General features: G+C 45.0%; 1 protein-coding gene across 5 annotated transcripts in view; it reads left to right on the forward strand.

The window, feature by feature from the left end:
• Positions 1-19,026, forward strand: part of Sfswap (splicing factor SWAP) — a 69,939-nt gene that overhangs the window by 21,712 nt on the left and 29,201 nt on the right. For all 5 annotated transcript variants that reach the window (XM_031338068.1, XM_031338070.1, XM_031338069.1 and 2 more), the window contains exons 8-10: positions 16,699-16,939; positions 18,193-18,321; positions 18,924-19,017. In XM_031338068.1, coding sequence (XP_031193928.1) covers positions 16,699-16,939; positions 18,193-18,321; positions 18,924-19,017 — 464 coding nt within the window. The remainder of the gene's footprint in view (positions 1-16,698; positions 16,940-18,192; positions 18,322-18,923; positions 19,018-19,026) is intronic.

Here is a 19,026-nt window from a genome sequence, read left to right on the forward strand (position 1 = left end):
GTATAAAATTAATAATTTCTTTCATAACTTGATGATGAACTGTTTTTCAAGCCCTATTCTATATTACTTGGCTACTTTGCAATAAATCCTTATAGAAGAGTATAATTAAATTATGCAAGAGGCATTAATGCTGAAATATCGTCCACTGTCAGAGCCAACAATGCTTTGTGTAATGTTCTATAAATAACTAAAGTTAAAGTACTCTTTGCGACTGACTTTTCTGTGTGTACACATGATTGCATGTGAGCGAGGGTACACATGTGCCACAGCATTGTTGTGGAAGGTCAGAGGGCGGTCTTGTGGGGTCAGTTGTTCCCCTCTACCTTGGCCTGGCTTCTCAGAAGCAACCTCAGTGCATCCGGCCTGTACACAAGCAGTTCTACCTGCTAAGCCACTTCCCAAGCCTATCCTAGTTTATGTTTTGTTACTATATTTTTAAAATTTATTTTACGTGTGTTATCACATATAGCACAGTACATGCAGGGCATTCCAAGGATAACCTGCAGCAGTCAGTTCTGTCCTACTGTGTGGGTCCCAGGAATCAAATTCAGTTGTCAGGCCTGACAGCAAGCCTCTGTACCCACTCAGCCATCTCACTGGTCCCCGTCCCAGTGTTTAACAAGTGGGCTGCTGTGACTGCATTTTGTTTTGTAGACAGTGTAGTTGTTAGCCAAGGGAGGTAGGAGAAGCAAGGAAGTCACAGCATTTCGTGACATTCGTAAGCTTCCTTGAGGAGGCTCAGGCCCACGGAGGCTCCTCATCACAGAGGAAGGGGATGGCCAGCAGCTGCACAGCAAAACCTAAGTGCTGTGGCTTATGGTGGGAAAATTTTACGGGAGCTCAGTCACAGACCCTGTGATCCAAACTCGGTGCTGAACTGTGATGTAGCTGTTCACCACTCAAGAAGCTGGCCCTGAAAGGTCTCTTTCTAGTTCAGAGTAGAGATCCAGAGGTAGGGGTGTAACTTAGATAGAGGTGGAGCACTTGCACTGCAGGCACGGGACCTCGGCTTCAGCCCCAGCACCAGTAAGGACAGGAGGTGAAGTTACATGTTTTTGTGTGAGAGGGAATGAGTCCCTCTGAAATCATTTCCTTCCCAGGGTTTTATAGCTCAGTGGTGCAGCATGTCTCAAGATCCTGGGTTCACTTTCCCTTTGCTCACCCCTGATTCCTAGTTTTTGTTAGAAGTATTAGCTTCATGTTGGGACAGCATATGAGGAATGTGTGTGTTCTGTCTGTAACTGTAAATCCCCCTTGGCCTCAGTTCTCTCTGTGGCTGACTAGATTGGTTTTTTTCTGGCACATTCTCCAGTTGAGTTCCTTATGCGATTCATCTCTTGGACATTTTGAGTCTCATACAATAGGTTTTTTCATGGGCTCTTTGGAGGTTTAAGTGAAAAACAGATAAGCACTGGTAACTGATTGGGATACCTGGTAGCTACTGTACTCAGAGGACTCAGGAATTAGAGGCACACTTGCATTTAAGGTCAGCCTGGCACATATATAGAGGGAGACTGTTTCAAAAGAAAGAAAAAAGCCAGCCTTCAGCCTTCATATAAAAGAATACCATGTCTGGACTGGATGTGAGGTTTTCAGATAACAGTGTCTGTCCCTCAGAGCCCAGTGAAACCCTTGACACCACAGAGAACCCTGGGCTGGCAGGTACTGCTGTTACTAGTCCACTGGGTTTCCTCCATTGGGTTTGATGCTATTCTCTTAAATTCTTTTGTTTGAAGTGTTGGCTGCCTTTTGACATACAGAGCAACTATCTGCTGAGGCACATGCACCTACAACATAGTGACTCAGCCCTGTGTTCAGGAAAAGGCTTCAGCATCTTCTTCCTACCCTTTGGCTGTGTGCTATTTGCACCTGGGCACCTGTGGAATGCCTCTGCCTTCAACGTCAGTTGCTTGGTCAGTCTGCATTTCCCATGTGTGCCTTCAGTAGGAAGCTCACAGTCCCCTGTTAGTCGGATACTGTTCATGCTGCATTGGTTCTGTGTTTGTGTTTCAGTCCTCTTTCTAAGCTGTACAGTGGGGTCAGGGCTAGACCTTCTTAGAAGTCAGGAGTAAACATTTCCAAACATCACCACAGAGAAATAGTTGGACAATACTAATATTTTGGTATAAGCCAAGAGGTAGAAGAAGGAGGATTACAAAATCTACATGAAACGCTATCAGAGAAACAATACAAAAACTCTATAGGTAGCCATCAGGATTTGAGAATATTTTCCATATTTTAAAATAATTATTTTCCTTTTTCTTCTTTCTCTTGAGTTGTTTAAATATATGAATGGGGCCTAGGGCCTGTGAGAGAACAGATGACAAGCCATGACTGACCACTGCTTGACTAACCAGTGCCCGATTCTGTGTACTCAATTAGCTTCTGGCCTAGCTTGTTTCTGTGATAAGATATCCTGGCAAAATAACACCTGGAGAAGGATAGGATTTGTACAGTTCACTATTGCAGATCACAGTCCATCACAGCAAGGAAGGTACAGTGGCCAGAGCTTAAAGCACCTAGTTGCATCACACCCACCGTCCGGAACAGAGAGACGCTATGCCTAGTTAGTAAATAGTACAGCCTATAAGAAACTTATCTTATACAATAAGATGGAAAGCAGTTAGGAGGATGTCAACTGAGGAAGATGTGTACATGGTGTTGGCTTCTGATTTCTACACGTATGCATGTGCTCACATGTACTTGTGTAAGTTTTAACTTAGTTCAGAGAGGCTTTTCAGGAGGAAAATCTACCAAGAAAAGAAACATTTTTTAAACATGTTGGATGCTGCAGATGCATCTGGTGGCCCAATGTGACCTTCATGCACCACTGCAGAAGTCATTCCAATTCCCATTTTCAGGCTGGTAATGTCAAAACTAGTCTTTTCTGGAAGACACTTTTTTTTTTAAAGTGTGTGTGTGTGTGTGTGTGTGTGTGAGTGAGAAGGGGGAAGAGTGCAAGCATGTGCACAAGAGAGAGCTTCTGTGGCTCCATATGTGTATGCATTTATGTGAAGGCCAGAGGATTTTAGAAATGCCTACACAATCCACCCCCTTTAAGACAGAGTTGCTAATAGCTTGGAGCTCACCAATTAGGCTAGACAGCCTGGCCAGAGTCCCAGGGATCCACCCTCCTGGTACCACTTCCCTAACTCTGGCCTTATAAATATTCACCATTGCACTATGCATTTTTTTCTATAGGTTCTGGGGCTTGAACACAGGTCGTCATGCTTGTAGTAAAAGCACTTCGTAACAGCCATTTCCCTGGCCATGGAGATATTTTATAAGGCACTTGGTTGTCTGGAAGCCTCAACAGGACAGATAAACTAGTGTGGCAAGTGATGTTCATTTTCTCAGATATATCATAGTACATGTCCCCTATTTTAGCAGACCTTTGCAATTGTCTGCTGTGATGGGATATCCTCGAATCAGTGTGGTGAGCCAATTATCTATCAGGTTTCTTGCGCACTTGCAGAGATGAGAAGGACAGAGACATTTCTCTATTTGAAAGCTATAGACAGTGCATTATAAGGAGTTTGGAGGCTACTTGACTTTATTTTTACCCTCTGCAGTGGAAGATTCTGTATCAGAAAGTGCTGACTGCTTTAGACCAACAAGGGATCTTTTGGGAATTCCTGAGAGTCAGGTACCTGAGTTCAGGGGATGAAGCAAGGCATCTAAAGAACTGAACTGACTGCATAGAAAAGAGAAACTTGGCTTATCAGCTTTGTTTCCCCTCTCCCACCTCTGAAGACCCTAAAGATTGGCAGTATCCACTCTGTGAACTTTGCTGTCCTGAGAAGGAGTGACTCAGCAGTGACTGTGACTGTTGGTGCCAACAGATGTGCTCAAGGCACACCTGGCTTCCCCACAGTGTACCTTTTTAGTGTGAAGGAAGCAGGGCCTTGCAGAGGCAAGGGAGATCCACTCACCTTGCAGAACCTGCTGCAGCATGCAGATAGCAACAGACATCTTGTCAGGGAAAAGCGGTGTGGAGATGCTCATCGACTCTGAGATTGCTATGGTAATAACCATCCTGACACTGGTCTTGGCAAAACACATCCGTGAGAATTGACCATTTTTGACAGCAAGCCAGGCTGTGGTGTTTCAGAGCAAACCTTCCCAGCCAGTCATCTACAAGTTTACCTGAGTTATGCTTTGTGATGGCCTCCTTGTGGAAGTGGCTACATTACTAGATAAAAGGGAATGTAACTAGTGTTGGGTCTCATGTCCTGGATGGCCAGTTTGGTTGTGCTGAGAGTGCAGGAGGTGAGCAAAGCACACTTCTGGCTGGCTGGCCGGCTGGAGAATGTTTCCTGCGAGACTGCAGGGGATAGTGAAGGACACTGTTGGACACAGCAGTGGCAGTATGGCTGTGTCTCCACAGTTGAATGGGTTGACAGGGCTCTGATCTAGTCTGGAGTTAGTTTCTTGATGACTATGGATAGGATCGCATTATTGGGAAGGATGGAAAGGAGAAGATTGAGCCTTTGAAGGACATGGTGTTTGTCCCGGCTTCTTTCCATAGTCCTTTCTCTGTTCACCGCAGTGTGAACTAAGCAACTCTGAAACCATGAGCCAGGATGACTTCATTCCTCCCCTATGGACTTTAAGCCTGGGATTTTGGTCACAATGATGAGGGCTAAGAGTACAGTATTACAGTGATAAGGGGTAGATCTGTAAGCTATTGGGGTGCATCCATTGACATCATGAGGATAGAAAAGAGCATGAAAGCAGAGGGAAGGATCGCTACAAGTTCAAGGCCAGCCAAGCCTACTAAGTGAGACCCTGTCTGAAAACAAACAAAATCAAGAAAGTCTCAGTGTGGGATCAAGAATAGCTGTTTAACTCCACTGACTTTTTCTGCTTTCAGAAAGACTTTGAGAAAACAAACACAAGTGTTTCTGTAGAAAGTGCCAAGATTGCAGCCCTTGGCCAGAGTTGTCAGTGAGCTTTCAGCAGCCCATGTCTACATAAGACATGTGGTGTGTGTAGCCTGTGGTTTGAAGATGATTTATTACAGTTACAGGGACTCCAACCTCGAGCCCTATTAAATGAGACTAACCCAAGAATGCCTGCCTCCTCACTAGTACGCCTAGGGTGATGGAAGTCACAGTCCTGGGCCAGTAGCTTTGATGATAGTGTTAGTTCCATCGAAGTAGACATTTGGAGCTGAACATATCAGCACACACATGTCTGTAGTTAACCCACAGTCAGGAGACCAAGGTGGGCAGGTTACAAAAAGGAAAAACTGGCTGTTTGTTTTCATTTTTCTCTCATCATATAAAGATCTACATAATGTCTTCAGTTTTACCTGGAGGTACACAGAAACACAATCTGTGTCTTTTTGTTACATTGTAAATTTTTTGTGTATCAGTATATGTGTGGGTATGAGTGTGTCATGGCATAAAAATGGAAATTGAAGGATAACTTGCAGGAATCAGGTCTCTCCTACAGTATGGCTCTTGGAGATCAAACTTAAGTTGTCTGGCTTGGCAAGCTGATATCTTTACCAGTCCCCCAATATCTGTCTTTCTATAGATGTTTACCAACCTCTACTCTCAGTCCCAAATTGTGAGGGACTTATCTAAGTGTCCATGTGTCACCCACAGGGATGTGTTCCTAACACGACAGTGTCAAGAAATTTTTCATTACATCACTGGTAACAGTCTCACCAAACCCTCATTGACCTAAGCAGTATTCCTTTGGTTTTATATGGAGCCCTGTACACTTTCATTTAGTGGAAATCTGTTTTGTTAAGAAGCTGGCTTTGCAGCATACCATTCTTGGGAAACACTTGATATTGTTTTTTTTGTTCTGGTACTTCCATAAAATGTTATGTTGTTAGCTTCATGCAGAAATGCATCTGTGTATTTGACGTGACAGGAGCGTTATTACAGAAATCAGTAACAGCCAGTGTCTAAGGGCAAAGTAGATGTGTAGGTAAAGCGGGGGATAGGGGGTGCCGCAGCGGGATTAGCAATCAAGCCAAGGTTGCCAGTGGTGCTTGCTAACTAAGAATCCGACTAGGAGTGTGCCAGAGGATTGGGTCTGGGAGGATGTACTCGAGGTGCTTCTAAGGGTCTTGTCAGCCATAGACTAGCACAACCATTTTCTCAAACAGCAGCAGGAAACCTTCCTAGCACATTCTGCTGCTCTGCTGGCAGTTGGCAAGAGGTAGTCATGTGCTCATTCAAAGGATCTCCTTTATTGTGTCTGCTTTCAGAGTGGATTGATACGTTCTGGGTAGAAATTCCCAAGTACAGCTGTGTTTGCCAGCCAGTTCCTCATCACAGTGCTGGGTCAGCAGCCATGTGCCCCATACATTTAGTAGATGGTTTCTTTAATTCTTCACATCTTGATAGTAGCAACAGCCTCATCACCATTTCACCAAGGGCCCTGATCCCATGGCTCCATCTTGGAAACTGTCCTGTTGTTCAGATAACTCATTCTGTTGATTGCATGTGCTGCTGAGTCTATAGTATCCAGATAACTGACACACATCCTTTATAAACAGATAGGGGACAGAAAGTAACTGAGAGGGAACATGGAACCATGCAAAGTGATCTAGGCCTTAACGCCAGCTATTCAGGAGGCTGAGGAAAGAGAATGTAAGATCAAGGCCTACCTGCTTGTAAGTTCCAGGACAGCCTGGGCAACTTTACTGAGAATTTGCTTCAAACAAATAAATGAAGACATGAGAGATGGACATCTCAGTGTTTAAGAGCACTTGGTCTGGAAGCATGAGGGCCTAAGTTTAAATGCCCAGTATATGCATAAAAGCCAGACATAGCTGCACATGCCAGTAACCATAATATGGAGTTGGAGACAGGAGGATCCCAGGAGTTCACTGGCCTGCTAGCCTAACCGAAATGGTGAACTTCTGATTTAATGAGAAACCCTGTCTCAAAATAAGAAGGCAGCTGGGGATGATACCCAGTACCCTGCTCTGATAACCACATTCTCACGTGCTTGTAGCTCATACACACCACACATACCACACACAAAAATAAATACATTAAAAAGCATGTTGTACATGTGGCCCAGTGGCAGGGTGCTTGCCTGGCACACACACACCCCTCTTTGTTTAATCACCAGTATTGGGGGGAAAGTATCAGTAATGTGCTTCCTCTTTGCTGTAAACTCAAGAATGTGATGAGTAGGATAAGATGTTTCTCATTTCTTTGATTATAATTAGTATATGCTAAGTTTTTGTTTTATTTAGAGCAGGACATATCTATACTTTGAAAGTCAGGTGCACACTTGTTATGAAAAGTGTCTGGTCTCCGAGCCAGTCTGGGTTCCAGGATTACTTAAAACACTGGTCTCTGAAGTTGGTAGTCCCTACCCACCCTTGCTGTGGGTACACCTCTGTTCTTCCACATCCTGAAGTTAGGTGCTCTGGGATCTTCTTCTGCAACAGACAGCAATCTGACTTCACTCGCATGTGCCCCTCCAGTTTTCTTATGCCCAGAGTTTAACACTCGAACCTGGTGGTTTTTCTTTTGGTTGTCTTAAGCTTCTAGAGGTGCAGAACTGGTAGAAGGTGTGTACATAAAAATATATTCTAAAAGAGAGTCATAACAACAGCCTGTACAGTAGTAGTGGGGTAGTCCAACAGTTGCTCTCTGTGTATGGGAAAGAATGAGAACTTGGTAGCTGTTGAATGCTTGCGGCTGGATGCTTCAGCACTCAGTGTGGTGCTGAAGACCTGGAAGATTCCAGAGTTGTTAGTCTTCAGTATGTATTGGAAGGACAACGTAGCTGGAATTTGATATCAGCCAGATGCTGAAATGAGTTAGATGGACTTAGCAGCAAGAAGGGAAGGGAAGTGGCTAGAGAAATAGCTCAGCAGTTAAGAGCACTGGCTTCTCTTTCAGAGGATCCAGGTTCAATTTGAGCCACCTGTAACTCTAGTCTTAGATCTAACATTTTCTTTTGGCTTCTGAGGGTACCAAGTACAAACTGATGCAGAGACATACATTTAGGCAAAACACTCATCCATATAAAAAGAAAGAAAGAAATGAAGGCACATAGACATGCAACACTGTTTTGCCGCAGACACCTTTATGTATCTGGTATACCCATAAGAAGGGACTACACACTTGCTGGATGGGTCACCTCTCAGTAAATCCTTCCTGGAAATGCACTCATAGACCCTCCCAGAGGCATGTTGCTTACTTGATTCTGTCAAGTTAATGGCTATCAAGTTGACAAGATAAAGCATCACGAGTCCACCCCTAGACAACTTGACTCGAAGCCACTCATGCCAAATTTCCAATTTAAGATAATACAAAGTCATAATTCAGCATGGTGTGATGTAAGTGTACTATGTACAACTGAAAACATAAACTCTTCCCCCAGAGCAGATGCCTTCAGGTTGTACCTTATAACTTAAATATGATACACAGAGCGGCAACACTTAAGTTCCGACATTTTCTTAATGTTATATAATAGTAGAATAGGAAAAGAAAGAAATCACAAATATCTGCTTACAAATGCATACATATAAAGCCATGAACATTTTAACAATGTAAGACAGAAACATTCATGGCAGTTACATTCCTTGTTTCTGTGATTGATTACTTGGCTATAGTTGTTTATATTTTTCTACTGCCCAGCTCATATTCTCAGCAAGCCTGTTTCTTTATCTGTGGGAATAGCCTGAAACTTACTTCTTAACACAGAAGGCTTAGAATTTATGTCCTACCTGCCTCAGCCTCCTGGAAGGTTCTGGCTCATTTACCATCCAGCCTGGATCTAGTTGTTACAGTTTCAGACTTAACTCCGAATATGGTCACACCAAGAAAGACTCTACTCTTCCTTCTTCCATTGCAGTTCAGTTTCTCCATGATGTCTGGATCAATTATTTCTAATAACACTGTAACTCCTTTCTTACTGTTGACTCAAGGACATTAGGACCAGAGTGGCCAGGGGAAAGTCTTAGCTTCTAGTTAATTGAATCCATGGACTGCTTCTTGTGCCTCCTAACAGAAGCACTCCTTCCTCTGGAACCAAGACATCTAGGCTAGCAGAGCATTAAATTGTAGGAGCAGAAAGCAAAATGTTGCTAGTGGGCCACTGGGGGTAGTAATATTGAGTGATACTGTTCCCATTTCTACCCCTTGATTCTTGTATCCATGAATCTTGGCTATGGGAGAAACTACCATATTCTGAACACTGAATCAGAGCATATGCAGTCTTCTAGAGGACTCTGCCCCAGTCCTTTAGGCTACTGCTACTTACTTGGCCATATAGCTGTGTCTTTAAAAGACCATTCCACCATTTTGTTAAGCCAGCTGCTTTAGTTGTTGATCCCATGTATCATCTCCATCCTTGCCATTATGACCCCTTTGTTCATGGATCCATTGGGTAATGACAGCAATGGCCAGGAAAAGGAGTTGACTTCTGTCTACAAAACAGGCCATCCTTGCTGGGCGGTGGTGGCGCACGCCTTTAATCTCAGCACTTGGGAGGCAGAGGCAGGTGGATTTCTGAGTTCGAGGACAGCCTGGTCTACAGAGTGAGTTCCAGGACAGCCAGGGCTACACAGAGAAACCCTGTCTCGAAAACAAACAAACAAACAAAAAACCCAAGCCATTCTGCTTGCTAGTTGACATTCTCCTCTGCGGATGTAACCATTTGATGAGCATTTACACAGGACACAGTATCTTTGCTTTTTTGAAGAGATCTGTTTATATTCCTCTTACCAATTTTCCAATCATGCTTTTTCCAAGTCCCTAGCTGTTCATCCAAACTACTGGGAATGTCTTATGTGTCAGTGTATAAATTGGCCAAATAAAATGTATATGGCCAGCAAGATGGCTTATTGAGTTAAAGTTCTTACCACCAAGCCTGATAACCTGAGTTCAATTCCCAGGCTGTAGTGGAAGGAGAGAACTATCTCCTACAGGTTGTCCTCTGACCTCAGTGCGCACCAATAGCATGTGTGCATGCATAGACAGAGTAAAAGTAATACTAAAAGTATACAACTCTGTCCTGCCCAAAGTTGTGCCTACCACAGGATTTCCCTTCCCTGTCCTTCAGGGTTGTCTCAGAAAGGTACTGTAATACTGCAGCTAGCTATCCTCCTCTGGGGGAAGGCTCTACATAGGGTAGCACTATAAATAAATCAGGCCTCACTTTTGTTCTCCTAAGTCATCCCAGTTACAGAGCATACCTCATGAGGCAGTGCTTGGGGACAGAAGGCATTGTTGGATAGGCATTTGGGTAACTTCATTTACGACCTGCTTGAGCTCAGTCACATAAGTATCACTTCCAATTGATGTTGGTTTGCTGCTTTGCATGTCCAACTTTATGGCTTGGTAGGTAATGCCTAGCCTATGATTCAAGTCATGCGGTAACGGCCCATTGTCAGATTCACGGTTTTCACTAAGCTCTCGTAGCAGGCCAAGAGCTGTCTCTCAAAATCAGTGTCTGTAGGTGAGAACAAGGTCTTGCTCCAGAGTCTCAAATGACTCCACTGTGATTCTCTGTGCTGTCAGTCCTCAAAGGCTCCGACATCACCCCATGTAGCACTGACACCACAGCAGTACCATCAAGTTTGCTAGATCATGTGTTCCAAGTGGCAGAGCAGCTGGATTGTTACAGGGATTTTTGCTGTTATTTTGGACCCATTCCTGGTACCACAGTCTGTATTAGGCATGGTTCTCTTGACAAAAGAATAGAGTGTGTATGTTACAAGATGATTCACAGGACTGGCACAAACTGGTCTGGGTAGTGTCATAATAGCCAACTGAAAACATAAACTCTTCCCCCAGAGCAGACTACCTGCCAAAGAGGCTGAGAACCAAATATAGGTGCACAGTCCATAAGGCTGCTGAATGCCTTTGGAGTCCCCACTGAAAGCCCAGAGGAGTACTGGGGAGTCATTGGTCTTCTGCCCATGCGGCAAGGCCAAAGAGGCTGAGTCAGATGATGGATGGCAGCAGTAATAGGAGAGTTGGGTACACTTACAAGCAAAAAGCAAAGGCAGGCGGGCAGCAGTCCTTCTTCTTTTGGACTTCCTCTTTTATTTGGTCTGCTGCAAAAAGGCGCCACCTACTCTGAGGGAGGGTCCTCTCCCCTCAGTTAATCCTTCCTGGAAATACCCTTTCAGGCCTACCAGTCAAGATGAGTCATCTTAAATTCTAATAATGCCATCTTTCCAAGCCTCGGTGGCTGCTGCTGAAGCCGAAGACAGAAGCTGGTCCATCAGTCACTGTGCACCTGTGTGTTGGCTGTTGGCAGCTGTTTCCTAGTCTGCCACTCTAGTGTGGGGGTGTGTTCTCAGCCTCCAGCCCTAGGCTTTCCTGTGGCTTTTCCATCACTTGACTGTATTAGCTCCTGTGTTTGTCTCTTTGGGGTTCTTGTTTGTTTGCTAGGGCACATCCTCCAGTAACTTGCTACAAGAGACTGTGCTGAAAGATACATTTCTTATTTCAATCCTTGGATAGATAGTGGGGTGGACCTAGAGGTATGGTGTAGATGTATTTTTCTCTCTAGTTCTGGAGTACTCTATGTTACCACTTCCCAGCCCTTGCCCTTGGCTGATACTGCCTGTTCTCTCCTGTGCAACTGGAGCACTCATAGAACAGTGCGTCCATGCCAGTGCTATGTCAGGAATGCCTGCACAGTCTTTCCATTTGGCATTGGCACTCTAGAGAACAAAACAGATGGGAAACAGGGAAGAGGCAGCAGGCCCTGTATCTGTAGTTTTGCTCTCCGTGGGATTCAGTCTGAGGATGTTCAATGGAAAAATTGCAGAAATAAGCAACTCAAAATTTTGAAATTGTGCACTGTTATTGTGAGTTATATGATAAGATCTTGAACTGTCTCAGACATTCCCACTGAGACTTAAATTGTCCCTTTGCCCAGCTGATCCAGCCTGTGTATGCTACTCTACCCTCGCACTAGTTACTTAGGAATTGTCCTCATCTGTTGTGTCTAGGGGTTTACATTCAAATGACCCTTTTAAAGTCATCTGCCACTGCTACATGCTTGTGCCCAAGCCACCTAATGCCTCACCCATTCCAAGTATACTGTTTCATCTTAAATTATACCAAGACAGGTGTGCACAGCACAGTAGAATGTTGGGGGAATAACCCTGTTCACCTAATTTCTATTATTCTAGTAGTTTAATTTCATTAATAATTTCTGTTGTCACTCTTACTGTGACTGATTTGCAAGTTAAACCTTTATGAGTATTTGTGTATAATAGTAAATAGCCATCCAGGGCTCAGTGCTGTTTGCAATGGCAGATGTTCCCACAGCACAGTGGCTATACAGGGGCTGCCAACCAAGAATCCTAGGAAGGTTAATCAGGGATTGACCGAAGACTTAGAAAGCTGGCATGAGCTGGGGTGATTCTCACAGAGCCCCAGAAGAGGAGGAAGGAGAAGCTTGTGGGAACACCTCCCAGACAGAAGCTTGTCTGAATGCTGAGCCAAGAGGCCCAGAAAATCTGACTGAAGGCATGACATTTCCTAAACCAGAACTGCAGGACGGAAGTGTGTAGATGAAAGCCCAGTGCCGTTCTGGCCACAGTTGGTTTGGAACACGAGTAACCTCTCTAGAGAAGAGTGCTGGGTGAAGAGTTCTTAGATGCAGCCCAGGACTGCAGATGGGAATAGAATGTAAGCCTTTAGCCCCAGAAAAGGCTGAGGAGTGCCTGTCAGCCAGCCAGAGGTGGGAAGGGGGTGGAAGGATGGCATGAATGGTACAGAAGAGGACTGGAGACGTGGCCTGAATGGTACATAGCCTCAGGATAGAGTCAGTGGCCCTGCATCTTCTTTTAGGGTGCAGCACCAGGGACAGCCAGAAAGGTGAGTCACTTCTGACTCTCAGAAGCTCTCAGCTCGTGACCTGTGGGGATTTGAACATGTCTCCTTTAATGCCATAGTTGTGTTTTAGGAGAGTCTCAGGATCCTCAGCATATACCTGCTCAAGGGCTCTGGAAGATGATGAGATAGGGCTGGAGTGTAGCTTTGTTGCTAGAGTAGCTGCCTAGCAAGTATAAAGCCCTAGCTTCAGTCTACACGCTATATAAACTTGAGTGTGGTGACACACTGTAATTCCAGTGCTGGGGAGGTGAAGCCTGGGTGATGAGTTCAAGACCATTCAACAACAAGCAAGTTCAAGAAAAGAGTAATAGATGGTTAGGCAGAGGGCACCAGCCTTGCCCTGGGCTATTGCACATGTAAGCTTGTGAATAGCTGGAAAAGAGCTTCCAAGTGTGCCTCCATGTTAGCAGCTCAACCTTCCATGTTACTGTCTAGATGGCCTGGGCACCTGTGGGAGTTTCTCTGTTGCCTCATTTGGTATGGGTTTTTGCAGTACTCAAACACTTTTAGAAGCATACCATCACCTATTTTCACTCAAAAACCTAGTCCTGCTCAGGCATGTGCATTGTTTGTGTAGTCCTGTCTCCTCAGTAAACTGAGGAAGGTGCTCACTTGAGACCAAGGTTTAGAGGCCATTCTGGGAACAGAGCAAGAACCCATGTCGGGATGGAGATATAAGCAATGGCCTTGGAAAGTTCAGTGTATCATGCTAAGGAGCAAGGCCTCTGGCTTGTCCTGGGGATGGTAGCCTAGCATCAAAGAGCACAGGCAGCCCTGAGCCAGGAGCCTGCACTGCTCCTAGTAGGTGCCACATTTTAAAAGTTTGTTGTTGTTGTTGTTGAGGGTTTCTTTTACGTGCATGAGTGTTTTTCTGCATGTATGTGTGCAGTGCCTGTGGAGGGGGGTGGGGCAGAAGAGGGAGTTGGATCCCCAGAACTGGAGTTATATATGGTTATAAGCTGACCAATGTGGGTGCTAGGAACCAAACTTGGAACGTCTGTGAGAGCAATATGTACTCTCGTCCACTGAGCTGACTCTCTAGCACTCCCTTTGTTTCTTGTAATAGCATCTTATTTAACCTCATGACTTCCTGTATTCTGACTGTGACTTTTTGGATAATGTTGTGAGCTGTGTTTGAATGGACAGCCCAGTAGTATTAAGTACATCTACATTGTTACTTGACTGATCTCTGGCACCTTTTTCATCTTGCAAAATTGAAACCTTAAATCATTAGATGGCTTTTAATGTAAACTAAGTTTTTGCAAAGATATTATAAACATACTTAAGTTTTGTGAAAGATTTCTACCATAAGGTTTTAAAGTAAGATTATAAAATGTCAAATAGTATATTTGTAGTTTACATTATAAAATCAGAAAGCCTGTGTGTATGGCCATTTTTGTGTGTGTGAGAGACACTTTTGTTGTTGTTTTGATGTTGGAACTGATAGGTGCTTGGGAACTGTACCTTGGGCTCAGCTGATGACAAGGCTATAGAATGCTTGTGCTATAGACCCCACTCCTACAGAGTGTGTAGCCATGGAGACTCTTAGCCAGGAAGGACTGGGCTAGTGTGAGCTGTTGTCACTGTGCAGTATTTTAGCACTGGGTTATGTGAGAACAGAACAGCTAAGCTCTACTCACTGAGTGCATCAGGAGCTGCCAAGAACTTGTCACTGTTTCTGAGATGTGCTGCCTTTGGGGCAGTAGCAGGCCCACAGTCTCAGAATAGCAGGGAATTACCACAGATGTGTTGTACCCCCACCTCTGTACATGCCAGAGGCAGAAGCCACAGAGTGGTGGCCTGTGTGATTTTGGGGTAGTAAGACCCAAAAATCCAAGGGACAGGATGAGCTAATAGGCTCAGGATCATTGAAAATCCTGTCTCTCGGGCCATTTGGGGAGCCTGTCCACAGCTTAGGTGCCCCTGACAGGAAAGGACAGGTCCAACTTCCTCCCGGACACTGTGCATGAGCCTCTAGGAACAGCACTGTGGAGAAGCAGGTGCATAGTGGTTACAGCATGGGTCTCTTGAATCTGTGGTGCTAGGATACGGGGTATTTTATGTCGGTACGCTACCTCCTCTGGAGTCCTTCTGAGGTCACACAAGTGTCCTTTCTAAGGTGTGAATTGAAGTCTTGAGTGTCACATGGAGCAAGAGATCAGGGAGAGGCAGGTGGCAGGAAATGTTGTCGATTAAGTTGTGAGTGATACTGTGTCGGGTACTATCAGGTGTTTATAGGGTGGGTCTCCAAGTTATTGCATTTGATGTCTTGTCGGCACAATGTGGTGTTTCTTGACCAAACAAACACTGAGTGCTCAGTGCTGGGAAACAGAGGTGCCAGTGAGGCTGTCTTCTTGCCAGCCCCACCATCTGAAGAAGTGTAGTAGGTGTCCCTGTGAGTAGAGGTGGAAAGGCACTGGGCCAGATGCCCCCTGCAAATACTTAGTTATTGCTGTTTCTCTGTACCAGAGTCTGGTATGGAACACTGCTCTGAGTTGGTACTGGGAACTTGATATGTATAACATGCCTGATAAAAAGTGAATCAGTCCAAATACAAGTGTGTCAACAGCGTGTGGGACTACATGCATACACATCTCCTAGATGTGTGTGAGCATGAGCTAGAAAGACCGTCTCCTCCCTCTGGGCATTAGTACTCCACTGTGTTTTACAGGGCCACCGTGAACAAATGAAAGTCAGATTCCTTCATTTCTGTCCTAATGAAGAGGGAACAAATTCCCTGTGTAGCCAGCATTGCTATTTATCTGCAAGAGGATTAGAAATGAAAACCCAGTTACTTCATTAGCCTTCTGTGCTTAGTGCTAGATTTGAACATTTTTTCAAAAAGATGAGGAGGGCTAAAGAGTTTATGAATACTTGCTGTTCATGAAGAGGACCTGGGTTCGATTCCCAACACCCACATGTCAGCTCACAACTTTCGTATCTCCAGTATGGGTGGGCATCTGACACACTATTCTGACCTCTGCAGACACCAGGCATACATACATGCAGGAAAACCACTCATGTACATAAATAATTTTTTAAAAAAAGACATCTATTAAAAATTTTAAAGGAGATGGATACCTCTCAGGACTGTTGTTAGCACAGCAGGGTGTTGTCCTTTGTGCATAGAGTGAGCTGGAAGTTGATACTGACCACTGCTGGCTATAGGAAAGGCCAAGAGGTAGCTGTGGAGATGGCAGACTTGTGAGCTGAATGTAGCAGCCCCGTGGTGCACACGTGGACAGCAGTTTCTAAAGTGAACAGGAGAGTAAAAAAAAAAAACATTCCAAAAACTGCAGTTGGTGTCGGAGCAAGGGGGAGTTAGGGAGTTGTGCTGTGTGAGTATGGATGCCTGAGCAGCCTTGTGGGAGAGGGCCTCCCACAGTCATTCCTGCAGCGCTCTTCATAAAGGAAGAGGTGGGGTATTTAGGAGAGTCCACACTTGTAAACATTGGCTGTTGTGTGCCTGTCTGCTACTGTTCATTGTTCCAGATACAGAAGCAACTTAGTTGGAATGGGCGGGGCAGATGCTGTACTTGGTTATAGTCTCTTTCTTAACAGTCTGCCATCCTGTTGTATTAGTGATTATTGTGATCAAATGGATGACGGGAACAATGTTACATGTTTCAGAGGGTCTCAGTCCATGGTGGAATGTGAGAGCCCGAGCCAGTAGCTATTCATACATTGGTGGAACAGGAAGTAGAGAACACCCAGTCCCCACCTCCTAAAGGTTCCACAACCTTCCCAAATGGCACCATAAGCTGGGAAGCAAGTGTCTAAAACATGAACCTTTGAGAGACATTGTAGCTGGCTCACCTGTCATTGGCCTCTTGCTTACAAACCTTGTTTCTTACAGCAACTGTGGCAGCCATGTACTACAGCTACTACATGTTGCCAGATGGCACCTACTGCCTGGCACCACCCCCACCTGGGATCGATGTGGCCACTTACTACAGCACCCTTCCTGCTGGAGTGACTGTGTCCAGCTCACCTGGTGTGACTACCACCGTACCACCGCCTCCTGGGACCACACCTCCTCCACCCCCAACCACAGCTGAATCAAGCAGCGGGGTTACCTCCACAACCACCACCACAAGGTACATGTACCACCTGCTCAGCATGATGGCTACTGCCGTGCACCAGTGTTCATGATCTGGATTGCATACCTACAACCCAAATCTCCATAATTAGCATGGTTATTATTCATTTATTATTACCACACACCTGTACTCGCAGCTTTTGGAAAGCTAAAACAGAAGGATTAAAAGTTTAACACCACACAGCCAGACCGGGTCAGGCATTCTCTAAGGTCAACGCCATCCTGATCTGCATAGTGAGCCAGAGATACACAGTGAATCCCTGTCTCGAGAAGAAGAAAAAGTTCAAAGCCAGCTAGATAATATATATAGTTGTTCCATTCCTGTATTTCTAGTACTGGGGAGGCATAAGCAGGAGGTTCAAGGGTTCAGGGTCATCTATATAATGGGCTACAGAGCAAGACCCCATTTCAGTGACAAAAATGGTTCTAGCAATGAAATCTAGCCAGATAAAAATGTAGTTCTTAGGCCTGATCCCACATCTGCTCCTTAATTATGGGCTGTTCTTGTGTTGTGTTTGAAACCTCAGCTGGGTGGTGGTAGGCAGAGTTCAAGTAAGGTAGACTGAACTTGTCAGAGCTCAAAGGCTCTCGTACTGATTGGTGAGGGGAGAACTCCAAGATCTCACGTTCTACAGTATCTATTGTAGAACCAAGGAGTGCTGGGGTCAGGGTTGGGGCAGTTCTCGTAAAGGCTGGTGAAATGCTTGACTAAAACCCATCTTTCTAATCATGCTGAGAAGTCAAATGTGGGCTGGGGGTGTCACTCAGAAGTAGATCACTGGCCTAGCATGTGAGAGGGGTTAGGGAATGATATTCAGGGCCGTTGCTGAGAAAGGATGTTGAGCCATGTTCTTGCCTGTTTTAATGACTTTTCCTTCTTCTGTTCCTAAGAAGTAGCTCATAGTTAAAGGCGAGTGCTACTTAGGAGGAAGTCTTGAACCTGGCTCTGGGACTTTGGACCTCATTCTTTAATCCCTACTGTCTCGGTTTCTGTTTTGTTTTGTCTGAGATAGGGGCTTGCCTATTGGGCTTACAAGGTGCCACTTACACAGCTTCCTGCATTCTCACTCCAGCAGTGGTGCCCTGGGCCTTGTTAGTGCCCAGAAGCTGGCTTCATTGGGTTAAGCGGCTTCTTGCCCCTAGACCAAGAGTCTTGCTCTTACATGGCTGGGCCTGAAAGAACCCTGCAGCTGCCAGTGCCAGGCTCAAGCCATGCTGAGTTCAGGATTGCTCACCAGCTCTTCTCCACAGTGCGCTTGCTCCCGTGGCCATCATACCCCCGCCCCCCGACATCCAGCCTGTGATTGACAAGCTGGCAGAGTACGTCGCTAGAAATGGCCTTAAATTTGAGACCAGTGTTCGAGCCAAGAACGATCAAAGGTGAGGTAAAGGAGTTTAAGTGTTGGGCTGGGGTGTTTGCCTTCATTCGTAAATTTCAGTGACAATGTTTGCTTGGCGTTTAAGAGTTTCTGGGATCAAGCCCCATGTTGCAAAAAAGTCAAAAACTTATGTCAGGTGTATGAGATTGGGTTTTTTTTTTTTCACTTAGCATTCTCTAACCCTGGCAGGATTTTTTTGTGCTTTCATCTTTCCTGGACTATCTTTAGGTAGACATTTTTTGTTCATCTTATTAAATTACCTAGAGTTGGAGAGGGTCTTTGTTGTTGTCTTTATTGTGCAGTGACAATGCAGGTATTTGAAAGACTGGAATTCACACTTCTCAAGGGTCCTTATCCCCTATGCCTGGCATTGTGCATAAAATATGGACTGTATCTTCCTCTGTTGATATGACCCTAGAGGGTGGGTTAGCCTGCTGCTCGATTCACAAGTCAGTGGATAGAGCAGGACTGAAACCATATAGAATCTATGAAGTTGTTCTGACTAGTGTCTATGAGCTGTCTAGGACAGTGCAGGCCACACGTGGAAACACAAAGGGTTACATGTGGGTCATGTTGAATCACCAGATCCTTCCCTGTTCACAGATTTGAATTTCTTCAGCCCTGGCACCAGTACAACGCCTACTACGAATTTAAGAAGCAGTTCTTCCTGCAGAAGGAAGGAGGCGGTAGCATACAGGTGTGTGCT

Source organism: Mastomys coucha, unplaced genomic scaffold (genome assembly GCF_008632895.1).
Source record: "Mastomys coucha isolate ucsf_1 unplaced genomic scaffold, UCSF_Mcou_1 pScaffold22, whole genome shotgun sequence".
Classification (NCBI taxonomy): domain Eukaryota; kingdom Metazoa; phylum Chordata; class Mammalia; order Rodentia; family Muridae; genus Mastomys; species Mastomys coucha.